At 45.7% G+C, this 19,818-nt stretch overlaps 1 protein-coding gene across 3 annotated transcripts in view; it reads left to right on the forward strand.

Annotated features, from left to right (window-relative positions):
• The window catches only part of MAP3K15 (mitogen-activated protein kinase kinase kinase 15), a 115,753-nt gene that overhangs the window by 11,776 nt on the left and 84,159 nt on the right, over window positions 1-19,818 (forward strand). For all 3 annotated transcript variants that reach the window (XM_059385745.1, XM_059385743.1, XM_059385744.1), the window contains exons 2-3: window positions 8,618-8,757; window positions 11,599-11,622. In XM_059385745.1, coding sequence (XP_059241728.1) covers window positions 8,618-8,757; window positions 11,599-11,622 — 164 coding nt within the window. The remainder of the gene's footprint in view (window positions 1-8,617; window positions 8,758-11,598; window positions 11,623-19,818) is intronic.

A 19,818-nucleotide genomic window follows, 5' to 3' on the forward strand; every position in this document is an offset into this window, starting at 1 on the left:
CAGCACGTCCCCAGCAGCACTGGCAGCCGCCCTAGCGGGTCTGAAGCGGTGGCTCCTGGTGGTTTTGATCCACATTTCCCTGGTGAGGAAGGATGTTGACTGTCTTTTCGTGAGTTGGGTGCTTGGCCATTTGTATATCTTCTTTGGAGAAATGTCGGTTTGAATTTCTCTTAGAATTTGCCTGTTTTTTTTTTTTAGTTATTTGTCCTCTTACTATTGAGTTGTAAAAAATGCTTTGTGTTCTAGAAACAAGACCCATGTCAGATATGTGGTTGGCAAATTTTCTCTCCCTTTCTGTGATACATCTTTAAACTTCCTTGGTGCTGTTCTCTAATGCACGGATGTTCTTAATTTTGATGAAGTCCAATTTATCCCATCTACACCGTTTCACCTAATCTTTTTTTTCAGTTTCTTATTTATCCTTATAGCGTTTCCTTCTTTCAGTTGTCAGCCGCAGCAGTCTGCACGCTGGCTGTCTTCATTTTGTGAATAAACTTGTGCTGGAACCCATCTCTACACCGGCGGACACGGTGCTGCCACAAAGCCAAAAATATTTATCTGGTCCTTTCTGGAGAAGGTGTGACCACTTGTGCTAGGTAAATAAAAGCATGTATGAATGTGCATTCTTATTCTCCCTTTCTTATTTAAAAGGTACCAGGCCAAATACACTGTTGTGCATCTTGCTTTTTTCCATTAACAGCTGAGCCTGGACAACTTTCCAAATCAGAATATGGGCATCTTCCTTTTTCTTTTATTTTTTTAAAGATTTATTTATTCATTTATTGGACAGACCAACATCACAAGTAGGCAGAGAGGCAGGCAGAGACAGAGGAGGAAGCAGGCTCCCTGCTGAGCAGAGAGCCGGATGCCGGCTCGATCCCAGGACCCTGGGATCATGACCTGAGCCGAAGGCAGAGGCTTAACCCACTGAGCCACCCAGGCACCCCTCTTTTTCTTTTTTATAGCTGGATAGTACTTCATTGGGTGGGTGTATCTTGTTTATTTTACTGATCCCTTCTTAAAGGATACTTGTAGATATATACAGATAGACATAGATATTTTATATATGTATGTATATGTACTATTTTAAGGCTAGTAAGCCTCAGTGAATAATTTTGTCTAGGTGCTATTTAATATGCATATGGTTTTGTTCATTAGGCACCCCAGAGTGGCATTTTGGGTAACTCTATAGCTAGTTTCAGATTCCTTTCTGTGGGTTACACGATTTTGTATCTTGTCTGTTTTGATGACTGAACTGGTTGCCAATTTTTTGACCCTCGGTAATCAGTTAGTTGAGAGATGGTATCTCCATTTGACATCTCTCGTCATCTTGACATCTCTTGTGTTTCCCTTTTTCTGCGTGTATTTGGGCATGTTCCCTTTTTTTTTTTTTTTTTTTAAATTCTGAGAGCTATTTATTCATGATCCTTTCCTCTGCTTTTTACCTATTAGCTTATGGGCCTTTGGAAGAGGGCATTCATTTCTAGATCTTTCTATGTTTGGACATAAAGTCTTTGTTTTCTCTCTGTTCAGATTGGATCACTTCTACTGGACATTCTTTAATGTCACTGACCCCTCTGTCATGTCCATTCTTCTTGTGAGCCCATCTGCTGAGTTTTCTGTTTTGGTTATTACAGTGTTCACCCCTAAGGTTTCCATTTGGTTCTTCTCTTTATTTGTTGAAACTCCTCCCCCATTCTTTTCAGAAGCGTCTGCCCTTACTTACTTTTGGGGGGACTTTTATAATAGTTGCTTTAAAGTCATTGTCAGGTAATTCTGATGTCTGTGTCCTCTTGTTATCAGAGTCCACTGATTATCTTTTCCCAGGTGAGTTGAAGCATTCCTGCATCTTTGAAGGGATCCGAGTGATTTGGGACTGTACCCCGGATCTTTTGAAATCCTCTGATGAGATTCTGGGCCTTGCATATGTCCTACGGAGTCTGGTGGTATTTTTGCCTTAATGGGTGGCCAGCCTGGTTGGTTTAGGCTGCCAAGCTCCGTTTCAGTTGTGGCGCCCTTTGTGATTTCAAAGCCTTTTCAGTGGTATTTGGCTTTGTACTTTGTGATTTACTGGGACTCCCCTTTACGGTCCTGTGGCCAGAACACCGGGGCTTTATTTAACCCACTCTGCCTGGCACGTCCCACAACTGCCCATGTTTGAGGCCAGGAATTCAGAGGGAGAAAAAAGCAGCGGGGATTCACTGCCACCCACCTGGGGACCACAGCTCCTCCAGTTAGAGCAAAAGGTTCTGCTGTCTCAGAGGTCCAGGCACCTGTAGGCCCCACTGCCCCAGACAGTCTCTGCTGGTGATGCTGTGGAATCGTAGGGGTCCTAGGTGTGCAAGGGAAGAGGGAAAAGAGAAGAGCAGAGAACTGCCTTCGCTCTCTCTGAGCATTTGGAGGCCCCTTTGCTGCTTTCTGAGCCAGAAGTAGGGGGCCTCTCCTGGTGCTCTCTGCATCGACACCCAGCCCCCATTTGGGGGAGGTTTCAGGCTGCCTTTAGTCCAGGCTAGAAGAGAGTGGGGAAGAAACGGGGAACCTTGATTTTGATTTGGTGGAATTTGGAATCAAGTCTTCTCCAATCTGCTTGCTTGCTTTGCATATTCTTAAACAGATTCAATCCATTCTGCCTAGTTTTAATAGATGTGTTCAGGGAGATACAGGCTGGAATGTCTACTCCATCTGACAGAACCAGAACTTAACTCGAACAGAACATTGTATTTTGAGAAGTTTTGTCATGAAGCGTTAGTATCCAGAATATATCTCTGCATCTTCCTGATCAACTTACCAAAGGCAAAAATATCCTCAAGGCCAGCTGCATTGCATCAGACCAGTTCTGTCCACACAAAAGACAACGAAAGAAGTGGATTACACGAACACAGGGCAGGGAATGACTGATATCCTAAAGGTTCTTGATTGGCCTCCAACGTAGCCTTCTAGTTATTTTGGTTGTGAGCTGGAAGCCAAGATCATTTTGATGTGAATGACCTTTGGATGGTCATTGGATCTCACAAGGCTGACATTGTAAGACTTGTTGGTTGGGTTCACTAGAAAAGGTATTCTCTTTTCTGAGAATGAGAATCCTGCATTCAAAAGACTCGACCTTGCAAAGTCATTTTCACAAAAGTCTGTGGCCAGTGAGGCATGCTTGATGGAAACCAGGAACTCTGGACATTGATTCTTAAAGAACCACCTAGGAAAAAGGATACTGATACACGGGGTCGGGGGTGGGGGGAGAGAAAATTAGTTGGGGTAAGAACAATGAAATATGGGCCTGTATCCAGCAGTGAATTCCCGCCGCCATCACCGAGTGAACTCTGCCCCTCCACAGGCTGTGGGGCGGACCTCGCTCAGGAAACTTGGAGCACAGGATGGCTGAAATCAGTCGTCCGGCAGAAGCCCTGGCTCCTAGAATTGATCTTGAAAGAACAGTTGACTTCATGAAGAAAGAGGGCGTTTTCTTATTGAAGTGGTTGTAAAAGCCACTGGTCCTCTCTTGTTGACTGGTGGTCATCGTGATGAGACAGTCAGAGAACAAATGCAGGAAGACGGTGCTGTCTCCTACAATTGAGTCCCTCTGACAGACGGGTTCAGCGGTCCCCCCTTCGCAGCTGGTGCTGTGTGGTCGCAGTACCTCAGGCCCTCCTCATCTCTGAAATTGCTCACATCTTGAAGGTGATGTATGACACAGACCTTGCAGAAGAGAAAGTCATTATCTGCTGGTCAGAAGAGGGTTTTAAGAAGTATGTCTCCAAACACTTTGCCAAAGAGAGTTAGGTCACAGCAGATCTCTTCATAAAAGGGCAGAAGGAAGCTGAATATACTGAGGTAGTATATTTCGAGACTCATGGGGAACCGTGAGTCGGAGCTGTGACGTGCACCATCGCGGATGATGGCCTCCATACGGATAGCACTTGAAGTGACCAACGCGCCCTAGTGTGCAGCATTTTTTCCTTGTTATCTGGACGAGCAACACAAACATGTGAGAGCTAGGTGACTGCAGTCCTGCTACGTTTCATGTGGCAAATACTTCACTGTGAGAGCTCTCGGATTAAGCCCAGTGAGTCCATTCACCTCAGAACATAGTTTGCTTATATCTGGCATATTTCTTTGAAGAAAAAAACTGGTAGTGGACACATCTGAATCACACCTAGGAAGGTATACACATTTTATTTTGGGGTCATTCTTTCAAAAAGGTCCTGGAAAGCCAAAGATAGGGGCCAGGTGTAGGTTCCCGATGTCCCCACTCTCCTGCCCCTGCCTTCCCCATGGCAAAGTGATCCTTGAAGCAGCTGGCACCAAGCCCCTGTCAATGCTGTATTTGGTAAGAATTTGTTGACTTCCTGACCCTGAATTGGTAGCTTGTCTCCTCCTTATAGGACTGGAAAATTGGGTCTGAAGTAGAGGGTGCTTCCTGACTAGTAAATCTAGGCTCTGTTGTTTTCAGGTAGCTTTTGGACGACTAATGTTGCCCTAAGTCCAGTGAGATTTTTTTCTTTAATGTCTTCAGCAGTAAAGTTATTCTAAAATCTAGTTCATTTAGAGACAACCGATCTTACCGTCACTACTTCAGATTGCCTGGAATATACTCGAAGACTGCCGTGAACCAGCACAGTCACAGAAGTACTGTGCGGTAAATCATTTACCATTATACCGTTTTGTTGACGAATGCTTTGCTTTGGAAATCAGGCGCTTTTAAACCACACTAGAAAATTACAGTTTTACTTACTACTTATAAAACGCGACACAAAAAGAACGGTTAAGTGTTCAAAAGTTTTTAATGAACTACCATCCGATTCATCGTTTGTCCTGATTTCCTATTAGCACGTAGCGAGATCATTGTAATTGGTGGTTCAGTTGTTTGAAAGGCACTTCGTTTTTAAATTCAGACACTTTCCTGTTAAGAGTAGGTTTTAAGGGGAGCCTTGGCTTGTGGCAAGTTCCTGATGTGGCACCCCTTCTTAAGGGTTGTTAAACCAAGATGCATAGGGCGCATACGGGTCCCCCAGCAAGAAGGGCGGCTTCCTTTATGCAGACCTTTCCCCTGAAGCTGACCTGTGTCCTTAGAAACTGAAAGGTAATGGTGCTCTGAGCATGGGCTGCATTTGCAAATGAAAATCGACCTTTTAAAAACTCTCTTTATCTGTGATGTGTTTGCCGGAAGATTTAGCTGGATAAATATGCCATTTTACCCTCCCATGGCTGTGTTTGAGAAAGCGAGTCAGGAAGGTCAGAAACCACCTCTGGATACTCGAGAGCAGTGATTCTGTCATGCCCTTGGCTGTGAGACCTTGGATGAATCCTCACGCCGCCTTTCCCCACCTGCCAAGTAAAGCCAATGCCTTCCCTGCCCGTCGACCAGGGTGGCTCTGAAATTCAACCAAGGTGTTTGTGGAATTACTTTGTAAATGTCAGAACAGGTAACCATTGTGGTGTTTTTTTTGTTTTTGTTTTTTTTAAGATTTTTATTCATTTATTTGACAGATCACAAGCAGGCAGAGAGGCAGGCAGAGAGAGAGGGGGAAGCAGGCTCCCAGCTGAACAGAGATCCCGATGCGGGGCTCGATCCCAGAACCCTGGGATCATGACCCGAGTCAAAGGCAGTGGCTTAACCCACTGAGCCACCCAGGTGCCCCAACCATTGTGGGTGTTTGAAGCTTTAAGGTAATTCAGGATCTCTTGGGGTGAGGGGGGGCACCAAACAAACCCTTGATGCCTCGTGTGTAATAAAAATGCCAGTGTGGTGTTTAATCATATTTAGTGTTTCTGTATCTGTGAAATTAATATCTTGGGAGTTGTAAAAATAAGCTGGTTGAATATGGTCGTGGTGTAAATCCTCAGTGTCAACTTAGTCTAGTGACCTGAGTGACAAATGTCAGGTGAAAATGGCAACTTCGGGTATGAGACAATTTTTCTATTGACCATGGATTACTTGGAATGTTCGGTGGTGCTATCAGTCTGCTCTGTGTTCATTGGCTACTGGAAAGTCTCTGACCCGACCCTTGGAGGTGCTATGGAGGGGCTCTTTAGCAGAGGGGCTGAGGCTAGAGTACAGGACCGGACACAGACCTTCGAGAAGGTGGAGGAGAGAAGGAACTCGTGTCACCAGATTAAGTCATCATCTCCTCAGTGACAAGCTATTGCCCTCAGTTGAAGGTTCCCTACAAAAATGGCCGACATAAGTTGAGGGCTGTTGTCCTTCATCCCTGTCCTCTGGCTGTTCCCATCACTCTGCTTTGTCTCCAGATTGCTTGCTTTCCTCAGTGAACTAATTACAGCAGTCACCGGGGCCTTGGTGTTAGCACTGTGTTGCCACTTCGTAGTAGCGTCATTAGAAAACCCGCACTTTTTGAGGTAAGTAGGTAGAGTCCAGGGGATGAGCCTAGAAGCAGAATGTTCGATTCATTCAGCTGCAGGGTGATTTTTGACTCCAAGCAAATGTCTGTGGGGGGATCACTCATCCATGGGAGATAAATTAACCATCCTGGGTTGTGAAGTATTTTCTTAGCATATACATTTATCCTTTCTTGAGCAACAGCCTCAAAGGGGTGAATTTGGAGATGATAGGCTCCTGTTTAAAACCCCTCATGATTATTTTTCCAGAGCTTTTAGGTGAGATGTTGATACTACAGTGATTTTTTTTTCCTTAGATTTTATTCATTGACTTCAGAGAGCGAGCAGGGCGGTGGGGGAGAGGCAGAAGTGGAGGGAGAAGGAGAGCGAGCCCCCAGCATGCTCCCCGCTGAGCACAGAGCCTAGTGCAGGCCCAGTCCCAGTCCCAGGACTCTGAGATTACGACCTGAGCTGAAACCAAGACTAGGACACTTAGCCGACTGAGCCACCCAGTCGGCTGCTGCCCACTGCAGTGATTTTTGTTTTTCTTTGCCTACTCCTCTTTGAGCGGTGTGTACTGAACTACTTGGGAATGTAATGGTGTCTGGCATTTGCGTCAAAATAATGTGGAAGGAGGTGGTGTGGGTCCCAGTAGAGACAGAACAAGGCTGGCTTTGAGCTGATCGTTGTTGAGGGAAGTGAAGAGACTACGGGGGTTTCTTTATATTCTTCTACTTTTATATATATTTGTATTTTTCCATGATAAAAAGTAAAAATCAAAAAACCACCCTACCCTAGGTTTCCCATTGCCTCAAGGTAGAGGCGGCCCTCTTACCTTGGTCTTCAGACCCCGTCACCCTCTGGCACCTGTTAACCCTTCCAGGTTCATCTTTTCGTGAAATTATTCGCAGTTGCCCTAATACACCCCATCTTCCCTTTGGCCCTCCGCGCTTACGGTCTTCTCATCCCCTCACCCACTTTGCCTGACTCTCCTGGACCTTCAGATCCAAGACAACATCCCTTCCTGCGGGCCTTCCCTGACTGACCTCCGCCCCAGTGCGGGCTGAGTACCTTCCTGGGGGTTGTTTGTCCCGGTTCCCCTCACTGCTGCCTTCCTGACTGATTCTAACCACCACTTCTTTCCTGTCACTGTCATTATCATACACATTTTGGAGGGAATGGATTAGGCCTTGTTCTCGCGTCTTTGCGCAACGCCTGCCATAGAGCGGGCAATCCGTACATGGGCAAAGAGAAGGCCCGCCCAGGGCTTGTCAACTACTAGGCACATGTAAACACGTTCCTTGTCGACGTGATGTGTTGCTCCCCTGTTTGGAGTAAGTCTCTGTAGGGCATACCTCCAGGGGCACTTGATCTACATGTTCAAGGTGACGGCGGACACGCGAGCCAGAAGGAGTGTTCATCACGGCAGTTTGAAATAGGAAAAAGAAAGAAAAACCCGTGTATTTAGACAAGATGTTGAAAGAAATTTCCAGTCCTCGTATGATGGAACGCGATGTTGAACTAGAGCTAGACCTGCAAACGGGTGGGAGCATACCAACCAACAGCAAGTCCAAGAACACATATGGTGTGATACTGTGTCTATAAGGTTCAAAAACATGCAGAACTAAGCAATATACTGTTGACGAATTCATACATTATAATATGCATACACATGCATATGTCAGTATATGTCACTATATACATGCGTATCTGTAATATACGCATATCTATAATCTTGTGTGTGCATGTACATAATACACATGTGCATATATATATACGTGTGTGCATATGTATTTTTATGTATAGACATAGGCATGCGGGGAACCCCTAAATACGGAGATCAGGACAGAGGTGTTCTCTGAGCAGGAGGCAGGGGATGTGACTGGGAAGAGGCACGTGAGACTCTGGCAGTACAGATGATGTTCTGTGTCTTGGTCTGCGTGGCAGGAGCAGTGTTTTACATTTCATCATACTTTATCATTTGTATGTAAGCTAAATCTACTCTTTGGAGAGAACTTATTTCCTAATAAAGATAACCGTGAAGCTGAATCGATCAGCAGTTTTCAAGCGAGGCTACATTCCCAGCGCGCTGAGGAAGGAAGAGGTTTCTCTTGTTGCTTTTCTTCCCCTGCCCATGGGGTCATTTGCAGCCGGGCACTCATCACTTTCTGCTTTACCTAAGAGACTGGTGGTAGAAACACAAACTGCAGTAGCTCCCTGTTGGTGTTGGGTGGGAAGTAGATGCAGCAGACCGATCACCGTGTCCCGTGCTTGTTCGTCTCAGATGTTGCCGTGGTGGACATGAGTGATGTCTCCAGACAGCCGTCCCTCTTTTACCATCTGGGGGTCCGAGAGAGCTTTGACATGGCCAATAATGTGATCCTGTACCATGACACTGACGTGGACACTGCTCTTTCGTTGAAGGTAAAGGGTATCTTTTATCTTCTCGTGAATATTTGGCTTTGGGAAAATGGTATTTCACATTCAGAGGAAATGTACACGTAGTGCAGGAGGTTGGAGAAAAAAAACTTTGCTTGTGCAATTCCTTCCTTCCTACTACAGTTTCTCGCTCACACGATGACTTCCTGACTGCTGCGTGAGCCTGCGTACCACAGAGAAGAAGCATTTAGAAGCAACTTTAGTGTTTTCAGGCTCATTAGGGAAATGAAGGCAAAAACTGTTAGCTTCCATTGAAGCAAACACACGACTCTGAATCCTTTAGTGGGCAGTTTGCACTTGATCTTAGCCAAAAGGCCGAGAAGCGATTTTTTAGTGGGCAGTTTGATCCAAACCTACACATTAACAAACAAAAGTAGTTTCTCAACTCGAATGATAGGATGACGACAGAGAACAGTTACCAAAGTGGGGAGAAGGTTCCGTATTTAATCTGTTGTTCCCCATGCCCCCTACCACTGAAAGCAGAGCAAAACTGAAAACTTGTCTGTTCATGCACAACTCAGTAGTGATGGATATTTTTAAAAATTTATTCTTGCGGGGCGCCTGGGTGGCTCAGTGGGTTAAAGTCTCTGCCTTCGGCTCAGATCACGATCTCAGGGTCCTGGGATCGAGCCCCGCATCGGTCTCTCTGCTCAGCGGGGAGCCTGCTTCCCTTCCTCTCTCTCTGCCTGCCTCTCTGCCTACTTGTGATCTCTCTGTGTCAAATAAATAAATAAAATCTTTAAAAAAATTTATTCTTGCAAGTGTGATACAGATGTTTTTCGGATAATAGTACTTTGAAAAAATGCTCCTGTTTGGAACAGAGAGGGGGAGATGGCAGTGGGGTAGGCGGCCCCGAGTGGGGGTGCTGAATCCTGTACTGTCCACCTGAAACTAACACAACACTGTAAGCTAACTAACTGGAATTAGAGTAAAAACTTTAAAAAAATGTATTTGTAAAATGTGAATGTCTAAGGTGGGTTACTCTAAAACCCAAGAAATATTAACATTGTCGGATGTCTTAATATTGGTCAGAAGATCCTGGTCTGCATTAAATGATTTCAGGAGGAAAATCTTGGTTTGTTTACAGCAGCTTTACTCAACCTTGACTGCACTTTAGAATTACTTGGGCAGCTTGTAAATATCCCAATACCCAGGTCCTGCTCCAGACCAATTACATACAGTCTCTGAGAGATTTTTTTTTAACTCAAAAGCACAGCCATGGGTGAGAACCGGCGGCTTCAAATTAGCTTTCGCGGACAGCAGTTTTAAATGTCCAGCTCCCTTAGTGTTAAAAATCTCTAATATATAAATAGCACAATTTTGTGATGATAAAGTTGAATTTGTATGTGTTTCTTGAGATTTAACCCGATTTTTCTGGATCCTATAATCATTGGGGGTTATTTCCTGGTGGAGGTCCAGTCTGCATCAGATGTAGAACCTCTCTCTGTTCTGTATCACGTACACTTGACGTAGATGTGTGCTGTGTAATTAGAGTGCAGGGCTGGGTTTTAAGAAGTCATTAAGAGGACATTGAAAGAAGAAACGGGCTTATTATTTGTACTTTATGCTGTATGATAGTTTCCAAAAGGCTAGAAGCCCATCTAATTTATTACTTTCGATATTTAGATATTGATTTTTTTTCTTTTAACTGATTTTTCACTTAAAGTGGTTGTGCTTGCAAATATTTAGAACTAGAAAATATGAAAGGGTAGCTTATTAAGCCTTATTTTTGATGAGACATGTGAAATTAGAAAAAATTTTTTTCCAATGCAATATATTTTTCTTTTTTTTAAGATTATTTATTTAGTTAGTTAGTTGACAGACAAAGAGATCACAAGTAGGCAGAGAGGCAGGCAGATAGAGAGTGGGGGGGAAGCAGGCTCCCTGCTGAGAAGAGAGACCGATGCGGGACTCAATCCCAGGACCCCGAGATCATGGTCTGAGCTGAATGCAGAGGCTCAGAGCTACCCAGGCATTCCGCAATATATATATATATATATATATTTTTTTTTTCCCTCAACAATGCCTTAGTAGATTCCTCTGGAAAGTCCCATGACCAAGATAAGTTTTAGTTTCTTAGAATATGGAAAAATCGTCCCTAAAATGGAAATGGGTTGTCTGTTCTGTGTGACACCAGAACAAGGAGGCTGCGCTTGTCATCCAAAAGCCCAAATCTCAGAATATATGAAGGCCCTTTTATGGGGCTGCTGCTGTGTAATTATGTCTCCTCCTGTCAGCAAGTGTTGGCTTCTGGCGCATAAATGATACACTCAAAGGCTGCATCACCCTGTTGCGATGTTCGCTGACTCAGACCAACGTCATTGGATTTGATGGTTCCGAGGCTGGTCCAGCAAGGTGGCGGAGATGCTCCCGGCAGCACCCTTGTGTGGCAAGGCTGTGGGGGGCACGGGAGCCCTGACGGAGCCCCGAGGATAGCGTGGGACTTACCCGGCGGTCCCGTCCTGGACCTTCCTCACTGGGCAGGCGAGCTGCAGGGAATTCAGAGCCCCAGACTCGAATCTCAGAGCATCTGGACAAAAGCGTTGCCACCGCTACGGGAAGTCCTTATAACCGTATATGCCCCTCCATCCTTCCAAAAGCTAGCCAATTGGCATGTTTTCCCTAGAATAGGAATTTCACAGTTCTTTGAGGCTCCCCCTAGTTGAAGCTTTTCACCCCGGGGAAGCACAAGGTTTGAAATGATTAACTTTTGCTCGAAGGTGGGTGCTAGATGTTGGGGGTGGGGGGCAAGGTGCTTGTAATGTTTATGGAAATAAGTGGCTATTTTTAAAAGCTATATTCATCTTCTCTTTTTTTTTTTTTCAGGATATGGTCACTCAGAAAAATACAGTAAGTACAATGTTTTCAGATTTTTAACCTGGTACATGCGTAAGAGCTTGCCTGAAAATCCCAAAGATGGCACAGTGATTTCTAATTGTACCCACTGTCGTGTTTCTCAGGGGGATGGCTAGAACCTCTGTCCTTCAAGCTGCCCGCTAGCTCAGGCCCCACTCCCATCCATGGCGCAGGGCGGAAGGTCAGGGCGGACTTGGACTTCATTGTGCACTAGGACTTAGAGCCTGGAACCATCTGGCTGTCTCCTTCTGATCTGGGTTTGACCCACCAGCCACCAAGATCCTTTTTGCCAGAGCCATTACCTCCCACATTGGCCACCTAAGTTTCCCTAACCGCAGAGTAGCAAGAACTTATACGCTAGGTAACACGGGGGCCTAGCCAAGAGTCGCCTGCCACAAGCTCTGAAGAGCTAGGACAGAATTCTTCCTGCTCTCATGTATGTGCTGAAGTCTCCCAGCTTGGCTTCCAAGTGCCTGCGGTGACATGGTGATAACGCCGTGTTGGTTGGAATCGTGTAATGAAATCCCCACTTTAAAGACCTTCAAATAAATTGATGTCCTTAGACACTGTCCCAGGGTTACCCTGCACCTTTGAATGCCCCTTAAAGCTCCCACCTTCCTGGACCTGCTGCACTGTGGTTTGACCAGTCGTGGCGCAGATGACAAAGGACGTCTCCTTCATCCCTTTCTAAAAAGGAAGGGCCTCCTGCCTCTTTCTCTAGCGGCTGGAATTCTCAAAGGGAGGACAAAAAGGGCCAGGAGGTAGACTGTCCCGAGGGCTCCCTCTCTCGGGAATGGGAGTTGGCACGGCTTCACCCTGTCCACAGGAGGCCCCGCCCCGCAGCTGGGGGGCCCAGGCAGAGCTTCCTGCCCGAGATGGAAGCCTTGACTCTCCTCCTCCAAGACAGAGCATGAAGTTCTTAAAACAAAGCTAGTGCTGTAGTTATGTAATTACCACCGGAGCTTGGATCTAACAAGCCGACCTGTAAAATTAAGGGATCAGAATGGGTTTGAGTTCTTCGTGGGAAGAGAAATAGGAAGACTGGTGGCTTCATCTTGTCCCGCTTATGTACTCATACTGTCTACTGATGGGGCTCGCTCTCGTTCTGTCTAGATCTTGATTTCTTAAATTACCTCCTTCACGGACATGGTGGGGATCCCGTAAAAGGAGCCTGGGGCTGAGGCTGGCAGGCATAGGTTGTAGTCCTGACCTTGTCTCTGAGTAACACTGGGCAGTCATCCTCCGTGTCCTCATCAGGAAAATGGGACGGTTGAGCTCTGTCACTTGGTTCGTAGAAAAAATTACAGCTCTCGGAGTCTGTGGTTCTGTATTTTGCACAAGTGAAAAGGCGTAACTTGGATGCAAGGAATGTGCCAGAAATGCTTATTCCTCCAAACAGGAATTACATTAAGGTGCGGTCCAAAGAAAGAAAACTCTTTCTCCATCCTGGCTGCTGGGTGTTTTGGAGCCTAGAAATATTCTTGTTCTCCAAGAGCCTTAGTGTCACTCCGTTATCATTCCACTAAATACCTTCCCTTCTGGTACATTTTCCCTCCTGTGAACACCCCAGAATTCCTTCACAGTCTTGGCCATTGTAATTATATCAGGGCACCATTCTCCCTAGGTTGTGGGTGTGTGTGTGTGTGTGTTTGAAATGAACTTATTCTGGAGGATACGGCAACTAATGCTGCTGCTATATTTGCCATTACTTTAGAATTCTGTGCTCAGTGCTAGTAGTTGTCATGCTTGATGGGCTGTGAAAATTTAGAGCATTCAAGAGAACAAACTAAAGGACGAGAGGAGGCGGCTGGGAAGGGAGGGGAAAAAAGCACCTAAGAGGAAAGGTTGAAGTGAGACAAACCTTGAGAGGTATTGTTCACGGTCATTTTCAAGTGATTTCTATTTTTGGGAAGTAGGGAGACACTACTACTCCAGGTGGCAGGGAAGTAGAGCAAACTCAGAAAAGGCTGGAATCCGCAGAAAGGCCATCTCACAGCTAATGGTGATTAAACGTTGGAAGCGAATGTCACAGTAAATCAGGTGACTTTTACTGCGAATTTGCTCGCTTGTCCCCTGAATGTGGGTTGGGCTAATGCTGCTTAGAAGCAGCGGTCTGGATTGTCTAACTCCAGAGGTTTGGGGAAAGGATTTGATAAAACTGTGGGTCTGCGGCTTTTCAAAAAGGAAGTACGGCGTAGTCCTAGGTGGTGAATTACGAAGTCCTGGGAATCCGGGGCATGGATGAAATTCCCCACACTGAACATGTCGCTGAGCGCTCGCAGTGATGTATGACGATGTGGAAACCAAAACACTTTGATTCCCCTTCAGGGAATCATTTTATATTTCTCGAATTTTCCCTATTGGTATGTTGAACTTGGCTTCGTTTGGTAAAGGGCTGGCGTATTCAGGCTCTCCAGACAAACAACCAGTAGGAGATACATGGAGGGGGTGGGAGGAGATCTTGACTCTGGGGAATCACCTCTGGCGATTGTGGGGGCTGAGAAGTCCCGCCATCTGCCGTCTGCAAGTTGGAGACCCAGGAAAGCTTTTTCTTTTTTTAAACTTTATTTTTTTGAGTGCTCCAAGATTCATTGTTGATGCACTACATGCAGCGCTCCGTGCAATACCGGCCCTCCTTAGTACCCGCCACCTGGCTCACCCCCACCCCCACCCCATAAGACAGAAGTCCCGAGGCCTGAGAATTAGGGGAGCCAATGGGGTAAATCCCAGTTCCCAAATCAGAGCAGATGACGGTCCCAGCTCAAGCAGCAAGGGGACAAAAGGAGTCAATCCCTCTTTCCTCTTTCAGCGGGTTGGATATGCCGCCCACAGTGGGAAGGGTCATCTACGTGGCTGAGCCCCCTGGCTCCAATGCTAATCTCAGCCGAAAACAGCCTCCAAGCACACCCAGAACTACTGTTCAATCGGGATACCCCATGGCCAGTCAAGGTGACACGCAGAATTAAGCATCACAGATAGGCACACTTGCTTCCCTTTCTAGAAGCATTTGTTCTACCATGATGTGAGGGTAGTGAAGCCAGTTTCTAGGCTTCAGGCCATTCTGGGCTTTTCTGTTCTTTGGTGGAAACACAGTGTCAACTTTTGTACCCAGTCCTGTTTCACAAGTTTTTTTTTTTTTTTTTTTTAATGCTTTATTTAGGCCTCCTTTACATAACACGAAGTTCACGGGCAAGCCCAGGATTCACTGATTTTTCATAAGTTAGAGTTGTGCTGCCCTCGCCACCATCCGATCTGGTGTGAGAGCATTTTCATCACAAAAACACCTATTTGCAACAGTGCCCACAAACCCCACCCCCACCCCCGGCCCCAGAGAACCACCGGTCCGCTTTGTCTTACAGACGGACCTCTCCACAGTTTTTCCTATAAATGGAACCATTCGGTAACATGGTCTTTTGTGTCTAATTTTTTTCACTTCATCTGAGGTTTCTGGGGCTCAGCCTTTCGGTAGCCCGTGGCGGTATTTCCTTTGTACTGCCAAGTCGTCATCCTCTCGGATGGGTATTCCCTGTGTTGTCTCTCTGAATAACTACACAAAAAGTTGACCCAGATGAGACATGGGCTACTTGTGACACGACAGAATACTTGTGAGCCCTAAAGAAGTTGGGGGGGCACCTGGTCTGTTTCCACTTTTCGGTTATTGCGAATAATGTTGTTCTAAACACTCAGGTCCAGGTCTTTGTGTGGAACTACGTCTTGGTTCCTCTTGGGTAAAATACCCAGGAGCAGATTTGCTGGATCATCAGGTAAATAAATGTTTAACTTGCAGAGAAACTACCAAGAGGATACAGAGAGTGGCTACAGCCTTTTTCCATTTCGGCCGGCAACGGCGGTCTGGGCTCTTCTCATCCTCTCCAGTACTTGGTGTGGTCTGTCTGTCTGTCTGCATCCACTCGCCGGGCGTGATGCTGAGCATCTTTCCACGTGCCTGTTAGCCACTCGTAGTCTTCTTGGGTGAGCTGTTCATTAGAATCTTCGGCTCATTTTTAATTGTTTTTTTTTTTTCTTTTTGTCTTATTAGAGAGTTGTAAGAGTTCCTGTGTATTCTGGAAGCAAAGCCCTTATCAGAGACTTTCTCAGTTCTTCTATGGGTCGTGCTTTTGACGTTGTGTCTAGGAACTCTTAGCCTAACGCAGGGCCACAAAGAATTACTCCTGTGTTCTCTTTCTGAAAGCTCACTCTATTGGACACTTGAAACTAATAGGACATTGTATGTTAATCACTCTGGAATTTTAAAAAATTAGAAAATTAATTAAAGTTTTAGAGTTTTGGCTCTTATGGGTCTCTGATGAATTTTGAGTTAGTTTTTGTATCTGGTGTAAGCTAGGGGTCCAGCTTCTTTCTTTTGCATGTGGACATCCAGTCGCCCCAGCACCTTTTCTTAAAAAGATTTTTCATTCCCTGATGAATTATCTTGGCGCCCTTGTCGAAATCAATTGATCATAAGTGTAAGTGTTTGCTTCTGGACTTTAAATTCTCTTCCATTGGGGCGCCCGGGTGGCTCAGTGGGTTGAGGCCTCTGCCTTCGGCTCGGGTCATGATTCCAGGGTCCTGGGATCGAGCCCCACGTTTGGGCTCTCTGCTCAGCGGGGTGCCTGCTTCCATCTCTCTCTGTCTCTGCCTGCCTCTCTGCCTACTTGTGGCCTCTATCTGTCAAATAAATAAATGAATAATCTTTAAAAAATAAAATAAAATAAATTCTCTTCCATTGATCCATATGTTTACTCTTGCTCCAGGGTCATGCTGTTTTGACTCCTGCAGGGTTTTTTTTTAAGATTTTATTTATTTATTTGACACAGAGAAAGACAGAGAGATCACAAGTAAGCAGAGAGAGAGGCGGAAGCAGGCTCCCTGCCGAGCAGAGAGCCCGATGTGGGGCTCGATCCCAGAACCCTGAGATCATGACCTGAGCTGAAGGCAGAGGCTTAACGCACTGAGCCACCCAGGCGCCCTGATTCCTGTAGTTTTATAGTAAGTTTTGAAGTTAGGAAATCTGGTTCCCCCTACTTTGTCAACATCGTTTTGGCCGTCTGGGTCCCCTTGGAATTCTGTATTTGAGAGTTGGCTTTTGCATTGCTACAAAACAGACCGTTGGAATTTTGATAGAGATTGCCTATATATGCATAGTGAGTGATTTTGACCTTGTAACAAGGTTGCCTTCCCAAGAACACAGCGTGCCTTTCTGTATCTTTAGGTCCTTTTTCATTTAGTTCAGCATTGTTTTATAGTTTTCACTGTATAAGCTTTTCGCTTTCTTGATTAAATTTATTCCTGGATATTTTATTCACTTGCACACTCTTGTAAATAAAATCATTTTCTTAATTTCCTTTCCAGGATAGATTTTTTTTAAGTCTATTTATTTAAAATAAGCCCTTACACCCAACATGGGGCTTGAACTCACACCTCTAAGATCAAAAGCCCTGTGCTCTACTGGCTGAGCCAGCCAGGCACCCCAGGATAGATTTTTATAAGAAACAGCTTTCATAAAAATGTTTTACACCTAATGCACTGCACTTCATAATTCAGTTTTTTATTAAGGTTTAAATTTTAATTCCAGTGTAGCTAACATGGGGTTATTTTAATTCCAGTTCTAGGCCTTACTCGGTATTCATCACCTTTTTCATCCGCGGTCCTGGTTCCCCGCCTTCCCCTCCCCCACGTGGTGCAGCTTCTGGTCCAGGTTCCATAACAGGTGCTTCTCTTTTGCCTTCTTTTCATCTGTTTTCATCCTATGTTCTTTCCTTCTGCTATACAGATATCAAAGACGGCCATTTCCCACATCTTATCACTTCAGAAAACCTGTTCAGATGATGAAAGATCAAGGTTGAGCCTCTATAGGAACAGGAATGAAAATGTAGCCAATCCAAGAGATGACTTTATCTATTAAACCTTGAAACTTCCTGGTAGTTTGTTATTAGTGTACATAGTCCATAGGGGTCCTTTAACGGTTTAAATTTTCCTTTGCAAAAAACAATCAGACCTTCAGAGTTAACGTTGTATTTGGCAGCTTGGTCCCCCCTGGAGGTAGGCTGTGAGGCTGAGCTGAGTGGAGTGCGCAGGAGAGGCATTGAGGTGCGCCCATGGGATCAAGGCTGAGGAAGAGGCAGGCAGGAAGGAAGCAGGACCGGGCAGAGAGAAATGAAGTTGGGATGTAGGCTCAGCGATGGACTTGGCTCACCCCATGGGGGGCTCTGGCGTTTGAATGGGCTTTCCGAGTTGTTCTGAGTCGGGATGAGAGGTCCCATATCCAGCCCTCACCGGGAAGTGTGTGACTCTGGGTGGGGTACGGTCTGCCATGGAGGGGCTTCTGGATGGCAGTAGCAGCGCCTCCTACCTTGAAGTGGGGGGAGTGTCTCTGTGTGTGTCTGAGTGTCTGCCACATTATAATCCTTTGATCTGAGGAATTTATAAATCCTATATGCCCCGAGATTGAGCACTGTATCTCTAAGGCTCAGAGGCATGGAAATTATTTTTCCCTTTAATCTGATGAGTGAGGGGCGCCTGGGTGGCTCAGTGGGTTAGAGCCTCTGCCTTTAGCTCAGGTCATGATCTCAGGGTCCTGAGATCGAGCCCCGCATCCGGCTCTCTGCTCAGCGTGGAGCCTGCTTCCTCCTCTCTCTCTGCCTGCCTCTCTGCCTCCATGTGGTCTCTGTCTGTCAAATAAATAAATACATAAATTTTTTTAAAGTCTTTAAAAAAAAAAAAAAAAACAGCGTGCTCTGCTCTCCTGGGTGGTTCTGGAGACCCCAAGCTGCTGTTCGTGGAGGGGGATTTTTGCTGTCACTCCTGGAAGACTTCAGAGGTGAAGCCCCCTGGAGAAACTCCTGTGGGTGGCGGGGTTCTGTGTGAAACATGTGCTGGGGTCCAGGGCAGGGGCTTGTAGATTTCGGAGAACTTTGGGACCCCTTGTCCTTCTGGAGGAGCCTGTAGATCCCTTCTCAGAATAGATCTTAAAATGCTCAAATATACAAAGGATTGCAAAAGTGACCAATTACACTGGAACATAGTTATGAAAATATGTTTTAAAGTTGTAATTTAGGAATGGTGCCTGGAGGGGCTCAGTCAGTTAAGCGTCCTCCTTCGGCTCGGGTCGCGATCCCAGGGTCCTGTGATGGAGACCCACATCAGCCTCCCTGCTCGGCAGAGAGTCTGCCTCTCCCTCTGCCTCTGCCCACGGCTCATTTTCTCTCTGCCAAATCAGTAAACTCTTTAAACATAAAGTTGTAGTCTATGTACTGCTTTATTAATGTCTCCAATAATTAGATCAAAGAGCAGGTCTGAAAAAGCTCATGACTTTGGAGTAGTAATGGGTATGAAAGTTATTTGAGATCTCTCTGCAGGAAGTGTAATGTGATGTGAAAAATTCTATGATTTCTCTGAGTGACAAAGTCCCAGGTCCTGCTAAAACTAAGAAGTGTTACCTACATTCTTAATGGAAGGCAATGTTATGTTTCGGTTAAAAGGAAATGGTGACAAAGAGGTGATTTTTCTCTCATTTAAGTTCACAGGCTCCCAAGGATTACTAGACTCCAGGGTCAGAACTCCTGGTCCAGTCTAGAACCACTGAACATAGCTAATACTTACTGCATGCCCGCTATGCACCCTGGCCATGAGGCCTCTCTCACCTGACTGTAGTATTGTCCTCATTTTAAAGATGAGGCCACTGAGATTTGGATGCATAAGTACACAGCCCAGGGTCATTCATCTGCTGTGGAATGGAGCTGGGATTCAGTCCTTGGCTGTCCCGGTTCTCCAGCATCTCGCTGTGCTCAAACAGACGTGGTACTTCCTATCTCAGTGCTTAATGTGGCATTTCGTCTTCCCCTAACTCAACCAATGGGGAAAAAAAACCAACAACAACCCACTACCCAGCTCTGCGGAGATGACGGTGAAACAGACATGCGTCCATGCCCTATGGGTGAGATGTAAATTGCTCCGTCCTTTGTGACAGCGGCTCGTAGGTACTGAGAATCTCACCCTGACTCTGGCCATTTCATTCATGGGAAAAGACCACAGTGTAAAGAGGCAAGGGTGTTCGTCTCTGTGTACAGTAAGAAGCTTCTCGGAACAGGCTTAAATAACAAGGGAAGGGTTTAGTGCACGATAAATCGTCTCATGTGGTGTATTCGTCAAGCATTAAAAGTTACCGCGTTCGACCGTGGAAGTGTTCAG

This window comes from Mustela nigripes, chromosome X, assembly GCF_022355385.1.
Source record: "Mustela nigripes isolate SB6536 chromosome X, MUSNIG.SB6536, whole genome shotgun sequence".
NCBI lineage: Eukaryota > Metazoa > Chordata > Mammalia > Carnivora > Mustelidae > Mustela > Mustela nigripes.